Source organism: Pseudophryne corroboree, chromosome 1 (genome assembly GCF_028390025.1).
Source record: "Pseudophryne corroboree isolate aPseCor3 chromosome 1, aPseCor3.hap2, whole genome shotgun sequence".
NCBI lineage: Eukaryota > Metazoa > Chordata > Amphibia > Anura > Myobatrachidae > Pseudophryne > Pseudophryne corroboree.
In genome coordinates this window covers 287,650,644-287,672,405 of record NC_086444.1, presented here as the reverse complement: position 1 = coordinate 287,672,405, position 21,762 = coordinate 287,650,644, and the positions used below count along the sequence as shown (strand labels likewise).

The following is a 21,762-nucleotide window of genomic DNA, read 5'->3' as shown; positions in this document are numbered from 1 at the left end:
GGCAAGAATGTATTGTCACACATTCTGGGTTGCTCTAACGTCCGATGGTGCAGCCGTTGTCTGGTCGATGGTGCGACCATTGCAGCGGACCCGAAGCCACTACTGCATTAGTATCCACCTTTGAATTGGGCACAGAGCCATGCTGTGGGGCAAGCGGAAAGCAACAGACAGAATTAAACAGTGGATAGTCCTTCCAGCAGCAGAGTAGTGGTATGAGGCTCCTGTCAGACTGCTGCAGGATAACTATGGTGTCATGTGTACCTCATTATGAAACAGTCATACATTAAAAATAGTCTAAATCCTCTAACATTGGTGAAGTATGTAACACTATGTTAAACAAGGTGATATTATTGGGAAAAAAACAGATATACTGTACAGAAGTGTAAAAGTTACATAATACATGTAATGGAGGATGTCTCATACTTGGGGCATAGATGCAGTATTTCTCTTTATAATGTTAGCTTTGAGAAGGTAATTAGGAATCCTTACCTTGTGGGCTACTCATTACACCAGTTATCACCCTCGTGAGAGCTATTCCTGTGTACATAGAAGATCTCTAAGTGCCATGGACTAGAAAGTTTATCGCTGCCCACTTCTCTTCACCTTTGGGATGGCATAAGATGTCAATTTTCTGATTGTTAGCAGACCCAATATTTTATATTCACTTAAACTGGCCCCATAGCCACTCTGGCTCATTGTCAAAAATGACATCAGATTACAGCAAGCTGCTTTATAAATGAAGCATCTATTATTCATGTACCATAAACTTTTTCTGTTGCGTCTTCAGATATGCCTAATATATGGAGTGAAAACCCAGTCTCATAATACGCACTTTTGTTGCTAAAGTAATTTTGACACTAAAATGAACTCTCTAGTATTTATTACATTGTAAATCTCTTAAATCCGTTTTGTGTTCCACCTGATTATCCTATGGGTTTTATAGCATATTTTAAGGAGGCATCTTGACTGTCTGTATGTAATATATTCACAGATCTATGTATACAACCTGCAAACTGGTCAGTGCATCACAACGTTGGGTAACTCCACAGGAGACTTTACATGTATCAACCTAAAAGACAGCCCTCCTCATCTTTTGGTTACTGGAAACCGGGACAGAAGGTAGGTTAGACTAGAGGCATTTTTTATATGGAAATATAAATGATGTAAAGGTCCTACAGTATGTGCAAGTACAGCTCTGGCCTTTTGTTACTCCAGGAGGGTGTGTGTCATATGGGACAAGGGAAAATAGTGTGTAAACACACATGACATGTTCCCTCCCCACTCTCCACCTGTCACATATACTTCCTGCAGTTCTTCTCTGGTCGCAGGTGCCCCAATTTTACCACCCAGCACTGGTCTTCGCAGGAGCAACTCCCGCCTCTGCGCTCACTGTAGGGAGAACTATGTAGTTTGACGGTGACCCCCACTGATGATTGTTATGTCACCGGCACACAGCACAGTCCACCCAGCAGTGGTACTAACTCCTTCTCCACCGGACACAGCAGCACAATAAGCGCTGCTGGCGGTGTCGGAGTTGGGCAGCAGTGTGACTCTGGACATACTTCCCCTATGTCCCTGCAAACAAACAAACTTAACAAAAAAAAAAAGATTGAATATCACCAATAGAGAATGTTACTTGTGCCCCTGACATGTACAATGCATGTAAGCAAAGGAGACCTCATGGGCCCTTGTGTATAATACACCCTGTAATAATATTGGATCTTGTTAGAACCAATTCAGCGCAAGTCCATTTTGCAGCTGGATCTTGCAGTTTTATGCACAGTGCGTGCTCTGTAGCCGAGAGTACGCCTCTACGGGTAATAGTGAGTTGTACGCATCTCCACCTGTGACTACACGGGCAGAACTGGGTGGCAAAGAGGCGTTTGCATGTAGGCTAAGCTCACAAAGGGCATGTAGACTGAGTTGCAGGCTATTCAGATTTATAGCAGCCAGGATAGGGCTTGTACAAGTGTGTGCTGATAATGATGATGGCTGTTTCAGCAAACTTACAGACAGGGCAGAGTGTTCGCAGAGATTCATATAATTCTGCGTACGTAGCAAATAGTTACATTTAGTTCTAGGAACATAATGTATATACAATTTCGTCCGACTTTTGTGCAGCTCTGAATTGACCCCAACAGGTACATTCTTAAATGAAATGTTCTCCTCCAGTACACTTTGGGGGGAATTCAATTGTTTGAAAAGTCAGTTGGATGTCTGTTTTTTCCTGCTATTAGATAGGAAAAAACAGACGCCCAACTGACTTTTCAAACAATTGGATATCCCCCTTTGTATGTTACAGTAAGCTCTTTTCCAACTGGGTGTCTGGTTCCCTGCTGCTGGGTTGGTACTGTACTTCTGATCAAAGTGCTTCATTCCTAGATCAGTTTACTTTGTAAGAATGGAAATTGCTTTTAAACTGTTTTTGATTCTGTTTACAGTATGGTGGATCTAACAATCTAAAAACATACTGATAGGTTAATTGGCTCCCAACAAAAAGTAACCCTAGAGTGAATCTGTCTGTGTGTACATGTGGTAGGGAATATAGAGTGTAAGCTCCACTGGGGCAGGGACTGATGTGAATAGCTGAATATTCTCTGTAAAGCGCTGCGGAATATGTGTGCGCTATATAAATAACTGGTAATAAATAATAAATAAATAACTGAAGGATCCGACCATATTCTAAAACTATAGTGAATGCACTCAGCAGTTTTGATAAAAGCTTATTCACCATTTATAGTCAACAGTTTTATCTTTATATAAACAACGCTATCATGATTGGCTTTTTAGGTGTATTTATATAGTATAAATATGTATTAATTGATGGCTGTTTACATAATGCTTAATGTATGATGGTCACTATGACTAGTTGTTGACTAGTTATTAATTAGTATTGAGAAATGAAGTGTATGTGTGTTGCTGGAAAGTATTTGTTGAGGATGTTTAATTGTGTGTTTTGGATGATGGCATGTTTGTGTGAGCATTTCCGTTGTGATATCTATTGTGTTTTGTTGTTTTCTCCGGCAGGGTCTACAGGTTATCCACTGGATAACAATGGGATATGATTGAGCGACAGCGGATTGGCACCAAACGATCACAAGCTTTCAGTCCTCCCAGGATGCAACGGGCCCGTCCATATATCCCCGCCCACTGGCTCAGGCAAATCAGTTCTTTTTGTTTGGTGCTGCAGGAGCCGGACCATGGTCACAGGGCTGCGGTGTTTGGCAGCCCTAATGCCCCCCCCCCATGGGCAGCATGGAACCTACTCTCACTGGCAAAAGGTAGCATACTTTGTGTTTACACTGTCCTACACCCCGGCCAGTATAAATATCTATTCTAAAAGCTGAGGAAAAAACGAGCCAAAACAGGGGGCAGGGCTTCTTCGTCAGGCAGCCAGCACACTGCTCAGCGCCATTTTCTCACAGCAGCTGCAGGGCAAGAAACGCTGATCCTCCTCTCCACTTCTGAATCAAGTATCAGGGTGCAAAAAAGGGGGGGGATGGGTAGAGGAAGGGGAAAAGGCAAAAAGTCCACAGTGTCTCCGTGATCACAGGAGCAGAAATCAACCTCTGTTCCTGCTAAATCTTCAGCATGACGCTGGGGCTCCCTTGCGGGGGTCCACTTAGGTGGAGGCACGTCTGAAACTCTTCAGTCACTTCTGGGATCAATCTGGCCTGGACCCGTGGGTCGTACAAATAGTGTTCCAAGGGTACAAACTGGAGTTTCAAGACATTCCCCTATGCCGATTTTTCAAATCGGCCTTACCAGCTTCTGTCCCGGACAGGGAAGTGGTAGCAGCAGCAATACAAAATTTGTGTCAGGATCATGTCCTTGTCCTATTTGTAGTTCCGAAGCTGGACGGCTCGGTCAGACCGATTCTAAACCTGAAAAATCTGAATCTCTACCTGCACAGGTTCAAGTTCAAGATGGAATCTCTGAGGGCAGTGATTTCCAGTCTGGAGGAGAGGGACTTCATGGTGTCAGTGGACATAAAAGATGCCTACTTACATGTTCCCATTTATCCTCCACATCAAGCTTATCTGAAATTCGCAGTGCAGGATTGTCATTACCAATTTTAGACGTTGCCTTTCGGACTCTCCACGGCACCGAGGGTGTTCACCAAGGTGATGGCGGAGATGATGGTCCTCCTTCGACAGCAAGGAGTCAATACAATTCAATACCTGGACAATCTCCTGATAAAGGCGAGGTCCAGGGAAAGATTGGTGCAGAACATTGCACTTTCCCTGACAGTTCTTCAACATCACGGTTGGATCATACATTTTCCAAAGTCACAATTGGAACATACCTGCCTACCTGACCCTCTCCATGAGGGAGAAAACGCTCTGTTCCTGGACTTTCCTGGTAATGTATGATTGCCGTCACCTGTGGTGAGCTAGTTAATTGATAAGAAAGGTGTTTCACCACAGGTGATGGCAATCATACATTACCAGAAAAGTCCAGGAACAGAGCATTTTCTCCCTCATGGAGAGGGTCCGGTAGGCAAGTATGAATTGGAACCGACGACAAGATTGTCCTTTCTGGGGATGATACTGGACACAGAAGTACAAAGGGTATTTCTTCCAGTAGAAAAGGCTCTGGAAATCCAGAGAATGGTCAAACAAATTCTGAAACCAACAAGAGTGTCGATTCATCAATGCATTCGGTTGATGGGAAAGATGGTAGCGGCCTACGAGGCCATACAGTTTGGCCGATTCCATGCCAGAGTATTCCAGTGGAACGTATTGGACAAGTGGTCCGGATCCCACCTACACATGTATCAGAGAATAATCCTGTCATCCAAAGCCAGAATTTCGCTCCTGTGGTGGCTACACAGTTCTCACCTCCTAGAGGGACGCAGGTTCGGGATTCAAGACTGGGTCCTGGTGACCACGGATGCAAGTCTCCGAGGCTGGGGAGCAGTCACACACGGGGAAAGCTTCCAAGGAAGGTGGTCAAGTCAAGAAACTTGTCTCCACATAAACGTTCTGGAATTGAGAGCCATTTACAATGGCCTTCTACGAGTGGTGCATCTTCTTCAAGTTCAACCCGTACAGATCAAGTCGAACAATGTAACAGCAGTCGCGTACATAAACCGTCGGGGCAGAACGAAAAGCAGAGCGGCAATGGCAGAAGTGTCAAAGATCCTCCTTTGGGCAGAAAGACATGCAAGAGCTCTGTTAGCAATTTTCATTCCGGGAGTGGACAACTGGGAAGCAGACTTCCTCAGCAGACATGATCTCCATCCAGGAGAATGGGGCCTCCACCAAGAAGTCTTCGCAGAGGTGATAGGTCTTTGGGGAGTTCCTCAAGTAGACATGATGGTATCTCGTCTCAACAAGAAGCTTCAGAGATATTGTTCCAGGTCGAGAGACCCTCAAGCAATAGCGGTGGATGCACTGGTGACCCAGTGGGTGTTTCAGTCGGTATATGTCTTCCCTCCGCTTCCACTCATTCCGAAAGTTCTCAAACTCATAAGAAGAACAGGCGTTCGAGTGATCCTCATTGTCCCAGACTCGCCAAGGAGGGCCTGGTATCCAGTTCTTCAGGAGTTGCTCATAGAAGATCCTCGGCCTCTTCCTCTTTCCGAGGACCTGCTGCAGCAGGGGCCGTGCGTGTATCAAGACTTACCACGGCTATGTTTGACGCATGGCTGTTGAGCGCCGGATTCTAGCCCGAAAGGGTATTCCCAAAGAAGTCATCCCCACTCTTATTCAGGCCAGGAAGGGAGTAACGTCTAAACATTACCACCGTATTTGGAGAAAATATGTGTCTTGGTGTGAAACCAAGAAGGCTCCAATGGAAGAGTTTAAGTTAGGACGTTTTCTCCATTTTCTTCAGGCGGGTGTGGATGCGGGCCTATGATTGGGTTCAAGCCAAGGTCCAGATTTCGGCCTTGTCCGTTTTCTTTCAGAAACAATTGACCTCCCTTCCAGAAGTTCAGACATTTGTGAAAGGGGTTCTGCACATCCAACCTCCATTTGTGCCTCCTGTGGCACCGTGGGATCTTAACGTGGTGTTGCAGTTCCTTCAATCGGATTGGTTTGAACCTCTACAGGAGATAGAGTTGAAGTTTCTCACTTGGAAAGTGGTCATGCTGTTGGCCTTGGCATCCGCAAGGCGGGTGTCTGAGTTAGGGGCTTTGTCACACAAGAGCCCGTACTTGGTTTTCTATGAAGATAGGGCTGAGTTAAGGACTCGTCAGCAATTTATTCCAAAGGTGGTTCCTTCTTTCCATATAAACCAACCTATTGTGGTGCCAGTGGCTACTGACACCTTCGCTGCTTCAAAGTCTCTGGATGTGGTCAGGACTTTGAGAATCTATGTCGTAAGAACAGCTCGGATACGGAAAACAGAGGCTCTGTTTGTCCTGTATGCTCCCAACAAGATTGGGTGTCCTGCTTCTAAGCAGACTATTGCGCGCTGGATCAGAGGTACGATTCAGCACGCTCATTCTTCGGCAGGATTGCCGATACCGAATTCGGTGACTGCCCATTCTACTAGAAAGGTGGGCTCATCCTGGGCGGCTGCCCGGGGGGTCTCGGCATTACAACTTTGCCGAGCAGCTACTTGGTCAGGGGCAAACACGTTTGCTAAGTTTTACAAGTTTGACACCTTGGCCGATGAGGACCTACAGTTTGGTCAATCGGTGCTGCAGGGTCATCCGCACTCTCCCGCCTGTACTGGAGCTTTGGTATAGCCCCATGGTACTGAAGTGGACCCCAGCATCCTCTAGGACGTATGAGAAAATAGGAATTTAATACCTACCGGTAAATCATTTTCTCCTAGTCCGTAGAGGATGCTGGGCACCCAGCCCAGTGCGTACTTTACCTGCAGTTGTTATTTTGTTAAAAATGTTTTCAGCACGGTTGCTGTAAGGTTCATGCCCGTTGGCATGTGTTTTGTTGAATGCCATGTGTGCGGCATGGTTGAAGTGTGAGCTGTTATGAATCGCACCATTAATTTAAAAGTAAATCCTTTTCTCGAAATGTCCGTCTCCCTGGTCACAGTTCCTATACTGAGGTCTGGAGGAGGGGTATAGAGGGTGGAGCCAGTTCACACTCTGAAAAAGTCTTAAAGTGCCCATGGCTCCTGCGGAACCGTCTATACCCCATGGTACTGAAGTGTATCCCAGCATCCTCTACGGACTAGGAGAAAAGGATTTTACCGGTAGGTATTAAAATCCTATTTTCTGCTGCGGGGTACACTGGGCTCCACAAGGAATGGACAATGAGGTGTAGAATAGGATCTTGATCCGAGGCACCAACAGGCTCAAAGCTTTGACTGTTCCCAGAATGCACAGCGCCGCCTCCTATATCACCCCGACTCCCAGCACAGGAGCTCAGTTTTGTAAGTTGGTGCTGCAGTAAGCAGGCACTGAACAGAGGGGCTGCTCCAGGCAGCCCTAAGGAAAGCTTTTCATGAGGTAAAAAGTGAAGACTTCAAGGGCAGCAGCGGTGGTAAATGTCTTGTGACATTCACTGCTGCAGCTCCAGCTCTCCCCAGCGGCGCTGTACACTCCCGAGCCCTGGTTGCCGGGTACCTACAGCGGAGGCTCCGGTTTTCTTCACGTTAGACACACACGACTGGGGCTCTCCAGGATCGCGTGGCCGCGCTTTGTGAGGTGGTAAGTGGGTCCCGCTTGCGGGACCCGGTCTTTATCGCGATCCGGCGCGGTCAGTGGGAGGCGGGCCGCGCACGCTGGTGGTAGACACTGTGGATACAGGCGATCCCACTAGATCACCAGGGCATGGGCGCAGGTCAGGTTTTCTCACTAAACCAATTCTTATATCGCCCACAGTACCCGGTGGTTTTGCCAGCAGAGGGGATAAGGCTTAGACCTGAAGCCCCTCCCCCAGCCCCAGGACGCCATTTCTAGAAAGTGTTCCCGCCCTGGAGCTGCATAGCTGTCTTTTCCTCATTCCCTGTCAGTGTCTGCGGCGCCATTATCCCTCAGCTCACTGTTCTTGGGACTGCTTAGGCAAATCCTCCTATGTAAAGCCGCCTGGTTGTCAGCACTGTACCTTTACATGACACTTAAGTATTCTACCTGCCTTTTTAGACAGTGATAGTTAAGAAAGAGTGCACTTAGTCAGGGTTTTGTAGTACAATTACCCTGTGATATACATCCAGTTCTTACTGTGTACTGTTATATCTATTGTTATATAGCTGTGTAAGCTAGTCCAGTGCAGTATTATTGTCAGTAATAACCTCTGCATTGTACAAACTGTGACTTTCTGTGTGTGCATTTGATAGCTGAGTGGTGTCCATTTCGTGTCTTTCACTCAACCTGCTATCCCTATATTCTATAACCTGAGGGGGCTTGGTGCGTCAGGTGTTATCTAATATAGGATTTTCACAAAGAAATACTGTATTACGTATTTTACGTATTTTTCTCTGTGATTTAGTCACCATATCTCTCCTTTATTTCTGCTAGTGCTGACTACACTGCGCAGGGGTTTGGGTTCAGAGATATAGTGCTGCTGATAATTGTCCTGTGTTAACCTCATACTGCAAGTTCTATCATGTCTGCTTGTGAGGGTAACGGTTCTGGGGCTGAACACACTGCCGGTGTTGCTGACGCCACGGAGCCATATGAGGAGAATATAGCAGCTGTGGGCTCTGGTTCTGGGGGCTCCTTGCCCCCCAGTGGGACTGTGGCAACAGAGGCACATACTGACCCACCGTGGGCCGCTTTTTCCATGCTTCTGCATATGCTAGTTCATAAACTAACTCCCCCTATGGGACCCCCAATGCCGGTAGAACAGTATGTGGTCCCTGCAGCTAACCCGCCGTGGGCGGACGATTTATCTGCTCAATTAAAGAAGTTGAACCAGTCCTTGACTACTAAAAAGTCTGACCTACGCTCGCCTAAGTCCAAGAGGTCCTCTAAGCGAGCGCTTATCTCCTCACAATCCACTGCTGTCACTGACACCTCGTCTGATGAAGACGGCACATTTACTGACCCCTCAGGTTCTGACTCGGATACGGCTGATGGGGAGGGTAGTTCACATGTGGATGTTCCTGATCTTTTGGAGGCTATTAAGTTAATTCTGCAGATTACGGATGATCCCGAGCCATCCGTCCCTCCTAAGAAACCAGATAGATAAGCGTCAGAAGGTGGTTAAGCAAGTTTTACCTCACTCTGACCACCTAGTGGATATACGTCAGGAACCCTGGGAAAGCCCGGGTACGAAGTTTGTGCCTCAAAAGAAGATGCTGGCTCACTATCCCCTCGCGCCAGAGCTGTCTAAAAATTGGGAAACGCCTCCTCCAGTAGACTCACATGTGGCTAGGATGGTGGTTTCCTCAGCTCTACGTGTCACTACCGTCACGTCTATAAAAGAGCCTACGGATAAACAAGTGGAGGGTTGTCTGAAAGCGATTTACACCCTCACGGGTGCTGCACAAAGGCCCACTATTGCAGCTACATGGGCTGCAGAGGCTATTGAAGCATGGGCCTTGGAGTTAGAAGCTGAAATCTCTTCTGACCATGCTAGATAATGCTTGCCATATATTGTCACAGCTTCTCGATATATTAAAGAGGCAGCTTCTGATGCCGGTATCCTAGCAGCCAAGGCCTCTACTACGTCAGTCCTGGCTCGCCGGATATTGTGGCTGAGATCCTGGTCTGTGGATCTGGACTCTAGAAAAACCCTGGAGGTACTCCCTTTCAAGGGAGATATTTTGTTTTGGGGAGGACTTAAATAAAATTGTGGCTGACTTGGCTACTGCCAAAACTGCCTGTCTGCCTAATACCGCTCCTTCTGTGTCGAAGGTTAAAGGTACGTCCTTTCGCCCCTTTCGTCCTTCATGTAAAGCAAAAGGTCAGGCGTACCATAAGCAGGCCCGCACTTCCAAACCTGGTAAGCTGAAGCCCAAAAGAGCCTGGGCTGCCCGTCAGCCAGCTGCCAAGACCGATAAGCCTGCTGCATGACAGGGCGAGCCTCCCCCTGGGGGATCCCAGGGTGGGGGGCCGGCTTCTAGGGTATACCCAGGAATGGTTGAAGACAACTTCAGATGCCTGGGTACGGGAAGTCGTCACTCGAGGTTACGCCATAGCCTTCATCAAATACCGACCCCCTCATCGATTTTGCCAGACAGACGTCCCTTTGGACCAGACAAAGGCAAAAACTCTGCACTCGGTGGTACAGACCCTCCTGGATACAGGAGTCGTAGTACAGGTGCCTCTTGCTCAGAGAGGCCGGGGGTACTATTCTCCGCTGTTTCTAGTCCCGAAACCAAATGGGTCCTCCCGGCCCATTCTCAACCTCAAGGCATTGAACAGGTTTGTGAAGGTCTCCCAAGTTCCGTGTGGAAACCCTTCGCTCTATAGTTCTGGCCTTGGAACCTGGGGACTACATGGTCTCCCTGGACATACAGGATGCTTACCTGCATATTCCTATAGCAATGTCACATCAACAATACCTGAGGTTCGCTATTGGCAACTTACATTACCAGTTTCGGGCGTTACCCTTTGGTTTAACAATGGCTCCGCGAGTCTTCACCAAAGTTATGGCGGTGATGACGGTGGTACTCCGCCGTCAAGGGGTCAGGATACTGCCGTATCTGTACGACTTGTTAATCCTGGCAAATTCCCCAGATCTTCTCCTGCGTCATCTGGATATGACGGTCCGGTTTCTACAAGCCCACGGGTGGCTCATCAACTGGAAGAAATCCCCCCTGGTCCCTGCTCAGAGCATGGTGCACCTGGGAGCGTTGTTGGACACTCACAACCAGAGGTTGTTCTTGTCTCAGAAGAAAGTCCTGAAGATTCAGGACAGGATTTGTTGCTTCCTTTCTCGTCCGCAAGTGTCGATACATTCGGCAATGCAGGTGCTGGGCCTCATGGTGTCAGCATTCGACATGGTGGAGTATGCTCAATTCCATTCTCTCCCCCTCCAGAGGCTGATTTTAGCCAAGTGGGACGGCCTGCCTCACCGGATCAGGTCTCACATGATCTCATTGACTCCGGAGGTCCGTCTGTCGCTACACTGCTGGCTTCGGGACCAACAATTGTGCAGGGGTCGTCCCTTCTGGATATCCAACTGGATCCTGTTGACGACAGATGCCAGTCTAAGAGGTTGGGGCGCGGTGCTGGAGCAACACTCCCTTCAGGGGCGGTGGACCAAGGAGGAATCTCTCCTATCGATCAACATTCTGGAATAGCGGGCGGTCTTCAATGCGTTGAACCTGGCCCAGCATTTAATTCAGAACCATTCTGTTCAAGTACAGTCGGACAACGCCACCACAGTGGCTTACATAAATCATCAAGGCGGCACTCTAAGCCGTTTGGCAATGAAGGAAGTCTCACAGATTCTACGTTGGGCGGAACGCCATCTACCGGCCATATCGGCAATATTTATTCCGGGAGTCCTGAATTGGGAAGCGGACTTTCTCAGTCGTCAGGACGTGCATGCCGGTGATTGGGGCCTCCATCCAAAAGTGTTTCAATTCCTCGTGGAATAGTGGTGCCTTACAGACGTGGATCTGATGGCGTCTCGACACAATCACAAGGTTCCGGTCTTCGGAGCACAGACAAGGGATCCTCAAGCAGCATTCGTGGATGCGCTGGCGGTGCCGTGGAGGTTTCGGCTGCCGTATGTGTTCTCTCCGGTGTCACTCCTGCCCAGGGTAATTCGGAAGTTCAAGCAATAAAAAGGAAATCTGCTTCTCATAGCTCCAGCGTGGCCCAGACTGCAATGGTTCTCAGACCTGCAAGGCCTATCGTCAGAGCGTCCAATTTTACTTCCACAACGCCCAGACCTCCTCGTTCAGGGCCCTTGTGTCTACCAGGACCTAGCCCGGCTATCTTTGACGGCATGGCTCTTGAAGCTTCCGTCTTGAGGGCTAAGGGGTTTTCTGAAGGTGTCATTAAAACTATGTTGCGGGCCCGGAAACCGGCTTCTGCTCGGATTTATCATAGGGTCTGGCATTCCTACTTTGTTTGGTGCGCATCTAACAATTATGACGCTTCCAAGTTTAGTACAGCCAAACTTTTGGCTTTTCTGCAGCAAGGCCTAGATTTAGGCCTGCGTCTAGCCTCCCTTAAGGTTCGTATTTCTGCCTTGTTGGTGTGGTTTCAGAGAAAAATTGCGACTTTACCTGATGTTCATACTTTCACTCAGGGTGTGTTTTGCGTATCCAACCTCCCTATGTCCCGCCTGTGGCTCCTTGGGACTTGTCGGTGGTTTTGGAGGCGTTGCAGGAGCCTCCATTTGAACCTCTTGGTACAGCTGACCTTAAGTGGCTTTCCCTTAAAGTGGTGTTCTTGCTGGCTTTTGCCTCTGCTAGAAGAGTGTCAGATCTGGGTGCCTTGTCTTGTAGTTCCCCATATCTGATTTTTCACCGTGACCGGGCGGTTCTTAGGACTCGTCCCGGATATTTACCTAAGGTGGTTTCTTCGTTCCACCTTAATCAGGAGATTGTGGTTCCAGCCTTTGTCTCTCCTGATTTGTCTCCCAAAGAGCGGTCTTTGGATGTGGTACGGGATGGATGTATCTATGAGAAGAGAACTGCTTCTATTCGAAAATCTGATTCTCTATGTTCTGTTTGGATTTCACAAACGTGGCTGGCCTGCTCATAAGCAAACTCTGGCCAGATGGATTAGAATGGTGATTGCACATGCTTATGTGAGGGCTGGTCTGTCAGCTCCTGTTCACATTACGGCCCATTCTACTCGGTCTGTTGGACCTTCTTGGGCAGCCCAACTTGGTGCGACCCTTGACCAATTGTGCAAGGCGGCTACGTGGTCCTCAGGGAACACGTTCATAGGGTTCTATGCCTTCGATACTGCCGCTTCCCAGGATGCTTCCTTTGGACGCTACAGTGCGTCCCTTCCCATAAGGAACTGCTTTAGGACATCCCCATTGTCCATTCCTTGTGGAGCCCAGTGTACCCCACAGCAGAAAACGAGTTTTATGGTAAGAACTTACCTTTGTTAAAACTCTTTCTGCGAGGTACACTGGGCTCCACATAGCGCCCACCCTGACGCACTTAGCTTCTTTGGGTTGGTATGGCAGTAGCCGCTGACACGTCTCCTTTTGTGAGAATGCTGTGTTGTGGCTACTAACCGTTGTCGTCTCTTTCCTGCTACTGCATTGGGCTGGTTAACTAAAACTGAGCTCCTGTGCTGGGAGGCGGGGGGATATAGGAGGCGGCGCTGTGCATTCTGAGAACAGTCAAAGCTTTGAGCCTGTTGGTGCCTCGGATCAAGATCCTATTCTACACCCCATTGTCCATTCCTTGTGGAGCCCAGTGTACCTCGCAGAAAGAGTTTTAACAAAGGTAAGTTTTTACCATAAAACTCGTTTTTATTTTTATAGTCTTACTACATTTCTAAATGATCCTTCCTAACAGCTTCTTATACGCATATTGGAAAGAGTCGCTCAAACAACTCTCCGCCGGGTCGCAACAACGCTTACCCACGATACAAGTGCTGTCTCGACGGGCATCTGTGTCGGATGTAACTAGCAAGCCCAGCAGACGTTACCATGCTGTGGCCGGAGCACAGGGAGAAGGTGAGGCATCGGTACCACTTAGTAGGGGAATAACGGACACAGCCACACTGTATTGGGAGGAGACTACCAAACAGTAGCTGACGCGCCGCCATCACGAGTGCTCCAGCGCTAGGCCTTAGGGATCATAAGCCACCAGGATTAGTATGAGGCTGCGATCCCTAGGGTTGATGTCAGCTGTGGGGAGTCAGACGCACTCCTGGTCTCCCCCCCCCCCCCCCCCCCAATTTCATGACCAGTTACCGCCGGTTTCCCGCCATGAACTGAATGCCTCACTTCCGTCTCAGACGCTACCACAAGGGGTCTCGTCGCAGCATAGGCGGCTGCGTCTGTGTACACTAAAGCTACCGCGAGGAGACCGGGTCGCAGTACAGGCGTCCGGATGCCGGTGCGTCTGCATGCACAGTGCGTCTGAGTTCACTAAAAGTTCCCGGAGCGGCAGTGTACACTAGTAGCGTCTGGATCCATTCAGCGTTCGCTAACGTATTGATCGATCTTGGAAGTGGGGTGAGTCTCCCTGTATCCCACTCTACTGAGTACGGGTTATACAGCACTAAATTTCTATCTACTTTTGTTAGTATGAATATTTAACTTTAGTGCTTATTGCATATGAGTCTGTGTACATTACTGTGGTTTTCTTCGCAATGCGTCTGAATATGTTAAAGAACTCTATAGAACAGAATTCAGTAATATGTACTCCTACATACTTTGAAATATGCTCATATGACTAATATATAACGTGACTGACTGCTAGTGTGATTGCTGACTTTATTTATGTTAGTCAGTGGTTTCTTCTGAGCCTCAATGCTGGTGCATGGGTTGGGGTCAGATTGATATCACTTTAAACATAGTAAATTGATTACAGTCACAAATTGCGGTATTCTTGGAAGAAGCGGCAATAGATATGGGTACTATTGCTTCCAAAGCCTTTACGGTAGCTGCTCACAGAGCAATTTGGCTACGTACATGGAAAGCTGAATCAGAATCTAAGAAGGTTCTGGAATCTTTGCCTTTTGTTGGGAATATCCTGTTTGGTAAGGAATTGACAGATATTCTGGAGTCAGAAGCAGAATCCGAAAAGGTCAGGTTTCCTGCCAATTATAACCCCAGGCCTAGGGGTTCGGGTTTTCGGCCATTTCGGTGGCAAGGAAAAACAAAAGGTAAAAGTGATTCTAAGCAGACCCAATACAATAAATTTGGTAAGGCAAAGAAGCAATGGGCCACCAGAGGGCCAGCTTCCAAACCAGAACACAAGCCATTGGCCTGATGGTATGGGCCTCCGCCTGGGGGACCCCAGGGTAGGGTGCCGACTTCTTCAGTTTGCACACATAGGGCAGCAGTCGACAACAGATGCTTGGGTGCAAGAAGCGGTATCTCTGGGTTATGCTTTCCCTTTCAAGAAGCAGCCGCCTCGAAGGTTCTTATGCACCAGTTCGGCTCGTATAGAGGTGAAGGCCAGAGCCCTGCAAGAAGCAGTTCAGAAATTGCTTCAGTCAGGAGTAATTATTCCAGTACCCCCTGCACAACAGGGACAGGGTTTTTACTCCAACCTGTTTTTGGTTCAGAAGCCAAATGGGTCATTCCGGCCAATTCTCAATCTCAAAATGTTAAACAAATACATTTGGATACCACGGTTCCACATGGAGACGTTACGCTCCATAGTTTTGGCCATGGAACCAGGGGATTACATGGTATCTCTGGATATACAGGATGCTTACCTGCATTTTCCTATAGCATTGTCTCATCAGTGTTACCTCAGGTTCGCTATCCTCCAGCAACATTTTCAGTTCCAGGCCTTACCCTTTGGGTTAGCCACATCCCCCAGAGTATTTACTAAGATTATGGTGGTTATGGCAGCTTATCTCTGCAAGTAGGGGATAAGAATTTTTCCATACCTCAACGATCTTTTAATCCTGGCACAATCCCAGGAATTGCTCTTGAGCCATCTCCAACAGACAATAACTTGTCTACAGAAACACGGATGGCTCATAAACTTGGCAAAGTCATCTCTGATTCCGTCACAACGGATGATCCACTTTGGGGCTGTATTGGATTCAAGTCTGCAGAAAATATTTTTACCTCAGAACAAGATATCCAAGGTGCAGTTAATGATTCTGGAGTTGTTACACAGTCAAACAATATCAATTCACGCAGCAATGCGAGTGATGGGTTTGATGGTGTCAACACTCGACATAGTGGAGTAGGCACAATTCCACTCAAGACCTCTGCAGCGTCTGATTCTGGCCAGATGGAATGGAGTACATCAGACAATAAAGAAACAGATGATAATACTTCCAGTAAAGGTAAAAAGGTCATTAGCCTGGTGGCTGCAGATATCCCATCTAGACAAGGGGAGACCCCTTTGGATATCAGATTGGGAGGTCCTGACAACAGATGCCAGTCTTCAGGGCTGGGGAGCAGTGTCCGGAAAATTATGGTTCCAGGGACAGTTGACCACAGAAGAAAGTAGCCTGCCAACCTGTTGGAACTTCGTGCCATATACATGGCACTGATTCAGGCAAAGGACACTCTGCAAGGAAACCCAGTCCATATCCGCTCGGACAATGCAACGGCAGTAGCGTACCTCAACCATCAAGGAGGAACTCGCAGCCAAAAAGCAATGAAGGAGGTAAGTCACATACTAAAGTGGGCAGAACTCTATCTCCGAGCATTGTCCACAGTGTTCGTTCCGGGAGTCCTAAACTAGGAAGCAGACTTTCTCAGTCGACACACCATTCAAGCAAGCGAATGGGCTCTACACCCGGAAGTATTTCAGACTCTAGTAGACAAGTGGGGTTTGCCAGAGGTAGATATCATGGCGTCCCGTCTGAACAACAAGGTACCAGCATACGGGTCAAGAACAAAGGATCCCGGAGCGATCCTTGTGGACGAACTGTAAGTGAAATGGGACTTTCATCTGGCATATCTGTTTCCTTCGGTCTCCCTGTTACCCAGGGTGGTGAGGAAAATAAAGCAAGCAAAGGGTGCCGTGATTCTAATAGCTCCGGCTTGGCCCAGAAGGCATTGGTACATAGATCTGCAGAGGATGTCGATGGATGCTCCAATTCTGCTCCCTCAACGTCCAGATCTACTGATGCAGGGTCCTTGTTATCACAGGCACCTGGACCGACTGTCTTTGACGGCGTGGCTATTGAAACCTCTATCCTGAAGTCAATAGGTTTCTCACAACAGGTAATTCAAACTATGCTCAGAGCAAGGAAACCCTCCTCAGCTCGCATATATCATTGGTGCAGTGTAAGAAGTATGGACCCAAAATCTTTCAGAGTATCCAGAATCTTAGATTTGCTTCAGGCAGGAATGGATAAGGGTTTGAAGGTGGCTTCCTTGAGAGTGCAAGTATCAGCATTGACTGTATGGTTTCAAAAGAAAATTGCCAATTTACAGGATGTGCGTACTTTTTTCCAGGGAATGCTGCGCATTCAACCGCCTTTTGTTCCCCCTGCAGTGCCTTAGGATTTAAGTCTGGTTCTCAAAGCCCTTCAAGTTGCTCCGTTTGAACCACTTAATAAAGTGGAGCTTAAATGGTTGACAGCTAAAGTTCTCTTCCTACTGACTATGACATCAGCTAGAAGAGTATCAGATTTAGGAGCGCTGTCATGTAAATCTCCTTTTCTGATTTTTTTATCCAGATAAAGCAGTTCTCAGAACTAGGTCTGGTTATCTTCCTAAGGTGGTATCTAAAGCCCAGTACCCACGGGCCGATGCAGGAGAGATGTGTGCTGAGCGGTTCGCTCAGCACACATCTCTCCTACCGCTCAGCACAGCGCGATCTGTGCTGAGCGTGCGGGGGGAGACGGGGGGGGGCGCTCACTTCACCCAGCGGGTGAAGTGAGCGTTCCGCTAGATTGGCCTGCATGCAGGCCAATCTAGCAGCAGCTATAGCGATGTGCGGGGCCGCTCATCGCCATCGCTGAGGGGGCTACACACGGAGCGATCATGCTGATATTCTAAGCAATCTAGTCAGATTGCTTAGAATATCGCTCCGTGAGTACCCCCCTTAAGTTTCACCTTAAAGAAATTGTAGTCCCGGCTTTTCAGGTATCGGGACTTCCTGCGGGAGAAGCGTCGCTGGACGTAGTCCGTGCATTAAGAATCTACGTGGATCGTACCAGTGCCATCAGAAAGACAGATTCTCTTTTCATTCTCTACAGATTTCATAAAAGGGGATGGCCTGCTACTAAACAGACGCTAGCAAGATGGCTTCGAATGACGATTTCAGAAGCATATTCTCAAGCTGATCTCCCTGTTCCGGATAATGTCTCTGCTCACTCTACACGTAAGGTAGGTCCTTCATGAGCAGCACAACATGGTGCTTTAGCAGAACAGATATGTAAGGCAGCCACATGGTCTTCCATTAACACATTCATTAAACATTATGCCTTGGATGCTTTTGCCTCTCATGACGCTGAATTCGGGCGTAAGGTTCTCCTGTCCAATCAGGAGCGTCACCAGCACAAAAAAAATTGCTTTGGGAAATCCCATTGTTATCCTGTGGATAACCTGTGGACCCTGCCGGAGAAATACACGTTATGGTAAGAACTTACCCTTGATAACGGTATTTCTCCTATGTCCACAGGTTTCCACAGGGATCCCACCCTGACGCACCTGATTTGAGGATCTTTATACTCACTAAACTCTTCCCTCTTGCATGGAAGGGTGTGCACGTGGGTTCTTCTCGCCTGAATAGGGTTCTAAATAATGCTCCTGCCTAAATGCTTTGGAATACAACCGATTTGCCTGAGCCAGTGGGCGGGGATATATGGATGGGCCCATTGCATCCTGGGAGGACTGAAAGCTTGTGATCGTTTTGTGCCAATCCGCTGTCGCTCCATCATATCCCATTGTTATCCTGCGGAAACCTGTGGACATAGGAGAAATACCATTATCAACGGTAAGTTCTTACCATAACGTATATTTTCTAGTTTGGATAATTATGGATGTGATGTACAGTACATGGTGTCTATAATTAAAGTTCACCTATTCCAAGCAATCTACAGTAAAAACTACTTCTCTGAGTGTTGTCAAATTTTCAGTACATCTTAATGAGGCCATGGAAAGGATATACAGTTGAAAAAAATCACCAGCAGGCAGCGTTTTTCTTCCTGTAAGGTATCAGATATGCAAATATCCTTTAGCACGTCAAGCAGAGGAGGAGCTACAGCGCAGTCCAAAATTCAATTAGAGGCGCCACACCTGCTGCCACCCCAAACACTGTCAAACATCGCCGTCTGGGACTTACTGGTTTGGCTCCACCCTTTGAATTTTGGACTGCGCTGCAGCCGCACCTCTGCAGTTGCCACTGGCAAGGAAGTCCAGGAACAGAGCATTTTGTACCTATGGAATGGGTCATGTTAGGCAGTATGAAATTTTCATATAAAGTCCAATTAAGGGGTAATAAAATCAATTAAAAAGTGGAATCTATACAATTTATATTTTAATAACAATAAGCAACACAAATCAACCAACCAAATCAACCAATTTCAAATTCTCCTCAGAGAAGGACTCTAAGGGGGCATCCAATTACCTGAGAAGACACATTGGTCGCGAAAAATGTTAGTTTTTTCCAGATGTTTCACAGATATTTCTTTTTTTGACAGTCTATCCAATTTGGTTGCCTGTAAAAAAAAAAAAAAAAATTCTCTCAAACACACAGGTTCAATGAAACCTGTGTGTTTTCAGTAGAAACCGCCCCTGTTTCCGGTGAAACCATCCGGTGATTTGGTTTCGCCTGCCTGAGGCAGGTAAAATCCCTGAGAAGCCATGTTTTGCGACGGCTTATCGGGGTTAACAGGATAGCCCCCTGGCGACACAATTAGCGGCTAATTGGATACCCACCTAAACAGTGATGATTTTTTTTGTAACTCCATTTTTATTTTATTTTTTGCATGAATTTGTTTCCTATGGCCTTATTAAGACATACTGAAAATTTGACGACATTTGGATTAGTAGTTATGCTGTGGACTACTTGAAATAGGTGAACTTTATTTAGAGAAACACTGTATTTATGAATCTAAGTTTATATACAGTATTTGTATTTTGAGCGATTGTCGTTGGCATACCAATGTCCTCTGATTCGGGAAGTGACAATGAGGAGGTGATTTACTTGTACGAGGACTCGCTGTGTACGTATTGATGCTATAATGTGAACGGGTGAGAATGCGTTGCCCGTAGTAGTAGTAATTTGGATAATTGGGTAAATGAATATGGCCTCTACAACATACATGCGCTGTGCCCCAGTTTTCTGCTGATAAATAGATGTGTTATCGTTCCATGTTGGAGCATGCGCAGCTTCCAGTGGTATGGGGAGGTACTGACGGGTTGGATTTGATGTTTATTCTAACTTCAAATGGTACAAAGTTTTATGTTTTGTTTTTTTGTTCCCTTGTGTGTACCAGAACATAGGACTTTCTCTGATTTTCTAAGGTTTAATCTAGACTGGCGAGTTCCTTCATTAAATCTGTGTTAATGGAGTAGCCTGAAGATATTTTCCTGCAGAGCTCAGTTTTTGGATGAGTACACCAGCGGATGTTTAACTGCGTGTGTGCATTTGACGTCAGAATAATAAGAGTAAAATTTGTGTTCACAGGGAAATAGCTATGGAATGAATTATCTACATGGATCGGTTATATAATACTGCCAGACGGGATGCCGGCTGTCAGTATCCTGACAGCGGCATCCCGTCCGATGCTGTTGGGAGACTGACATCCTGTCTGGCAGCGAGTTCGCTGTGCTCGCCACGCATTGGGCCCGGACGCGAGCTTCGCTCACCACTGGTTCTATTCCCACTCGGTTGGTGGTGTGGACCCATCAACCGAGTGGTAATTATTGCTGGGTGTCGGTAGTCTGGCCGTCGGTAAAATGCAGTCTGTCGGGATTCTGGTGTCTGTCTCCTGAATGCCGTGATCCCGACAGCCGGCATTTTGACTGCATCCCATCTAAATATTAGACTTTTTTTTTTTTTTTACTTATTACGGCGGCTTGATAGGGCTCTGAGCACTTTTGTGCTAGTTCAGGGCGAATCAGCCCACGAGGGTGCGAGACCGGGTGCTGTTGCCGACCCTTTGCCGATAATAGTTTTGTTACGCAGAGTAAACAGTCTAAATGTTAATATTGTTTCCAGTGGTATAGTACAAAAATGTGAAAGGGGTTTTCCAGCTGAGGAAAAAATGTAATGCATAATTCTGTCAGTTAAGTAATTAAATAAAAATGCTGCCATTGCACTAATCGTAGCTCAGCCCCACTGCACCGTTTTCCCTCACACGGCCCACCTGGACATCTACCTCCAGCGTATAGACTATTGCCACAATTTTTCAGAAAACAAAGTATGTGTTCTCAGTACTGTACATTCTCATTGGCTAGATCATAGGTTTTCAACCTCTGTCCTCAGGACCCCACACAGTTCACGTTTTGCAGGTCACCCAGCAGATGCACAGGTGTATATAAGAATATAAGTATTCATAATTTACTGACTCATTTTCAAGGTCCACAAGTGGAGCTAATTATTTCACGTGTGAATCTGTGTAGAGACCTGCAAAACATGCAGTGTGTGGGGTCCTGACGACCGAGTTTGAGAACCTGTGGGCTAGATGATATATAAGTAAATAATAATATACAGTATTGCCTGTTGTGAGCATTAGATGGACAGAAATGTAGTATTGGAAACGTAGAGGCCACTTTGTTAGACTTGGGGAACTATAAGTATGCAGCAGCCAATATTCATACTCACTGCAGACATATAATGTTTGTGTGAGAGTTGCAGATTGGGTGATAAAATGGTATGATCCAAGGTATACATGTCCTGTGTTTATGTTCAAAGGCTTTCAGAACAGGCCTAAACTGTGTGAATAGTAAACCACAACAGAATGTCACCAGATGACGCTTTTGGCAAAGTGTCCCCCCTTCTCTTCTGAGCTGGGTGTGCTGGGTTTTGGCAAAGATACATTTCCTCTTTTCAAGCTGACACTTACCACCTTCCTATTCCAGGCACCTGCACCCTTCCCCAATCCTCGGAACCTAGGGAGTAAAGATGCCATAAAGCTCTGGGTTTGTGCCAGAGCTCGTTATTTCAGGGCACTGGATCGTGACATTCTTGATAAATTATTCTTCTCATTTTAGTCTGAGTTCTCTCCAAAATACAGTTTTACCAGATTGCTAAATGATGTTATAGAGAACCGTGTGTCACTCCACTCCCCAATATAACTGACAATGATTCTATAAAGGGCTACAG

The 21,762-nt window shown here is 47.0% G+C and overlaps 1 protein-coding gene across 1 annotated transcript in view; it reads left to right on the top strand.

Annotated features, from left to right (window-relative positions):
- FBXW8 (F-box and WD repeat domain containing 8) overlaps positions 1–21,762 on the top strand; it is a 435,985-nt gene that overhangs the window by 364,563 nt on the left and 49,660 nt on the right. Inside the window, exon 8 of the mRNA XM_063964341.1 lies at positions 992–1,119. Coding sequence (XP_063820411.1) covers positions 992–1,119 — 128 coding nt within the window. The remainder of the gene's footprint in view (positions 1–991; positions 1,120–21,762) is intronic.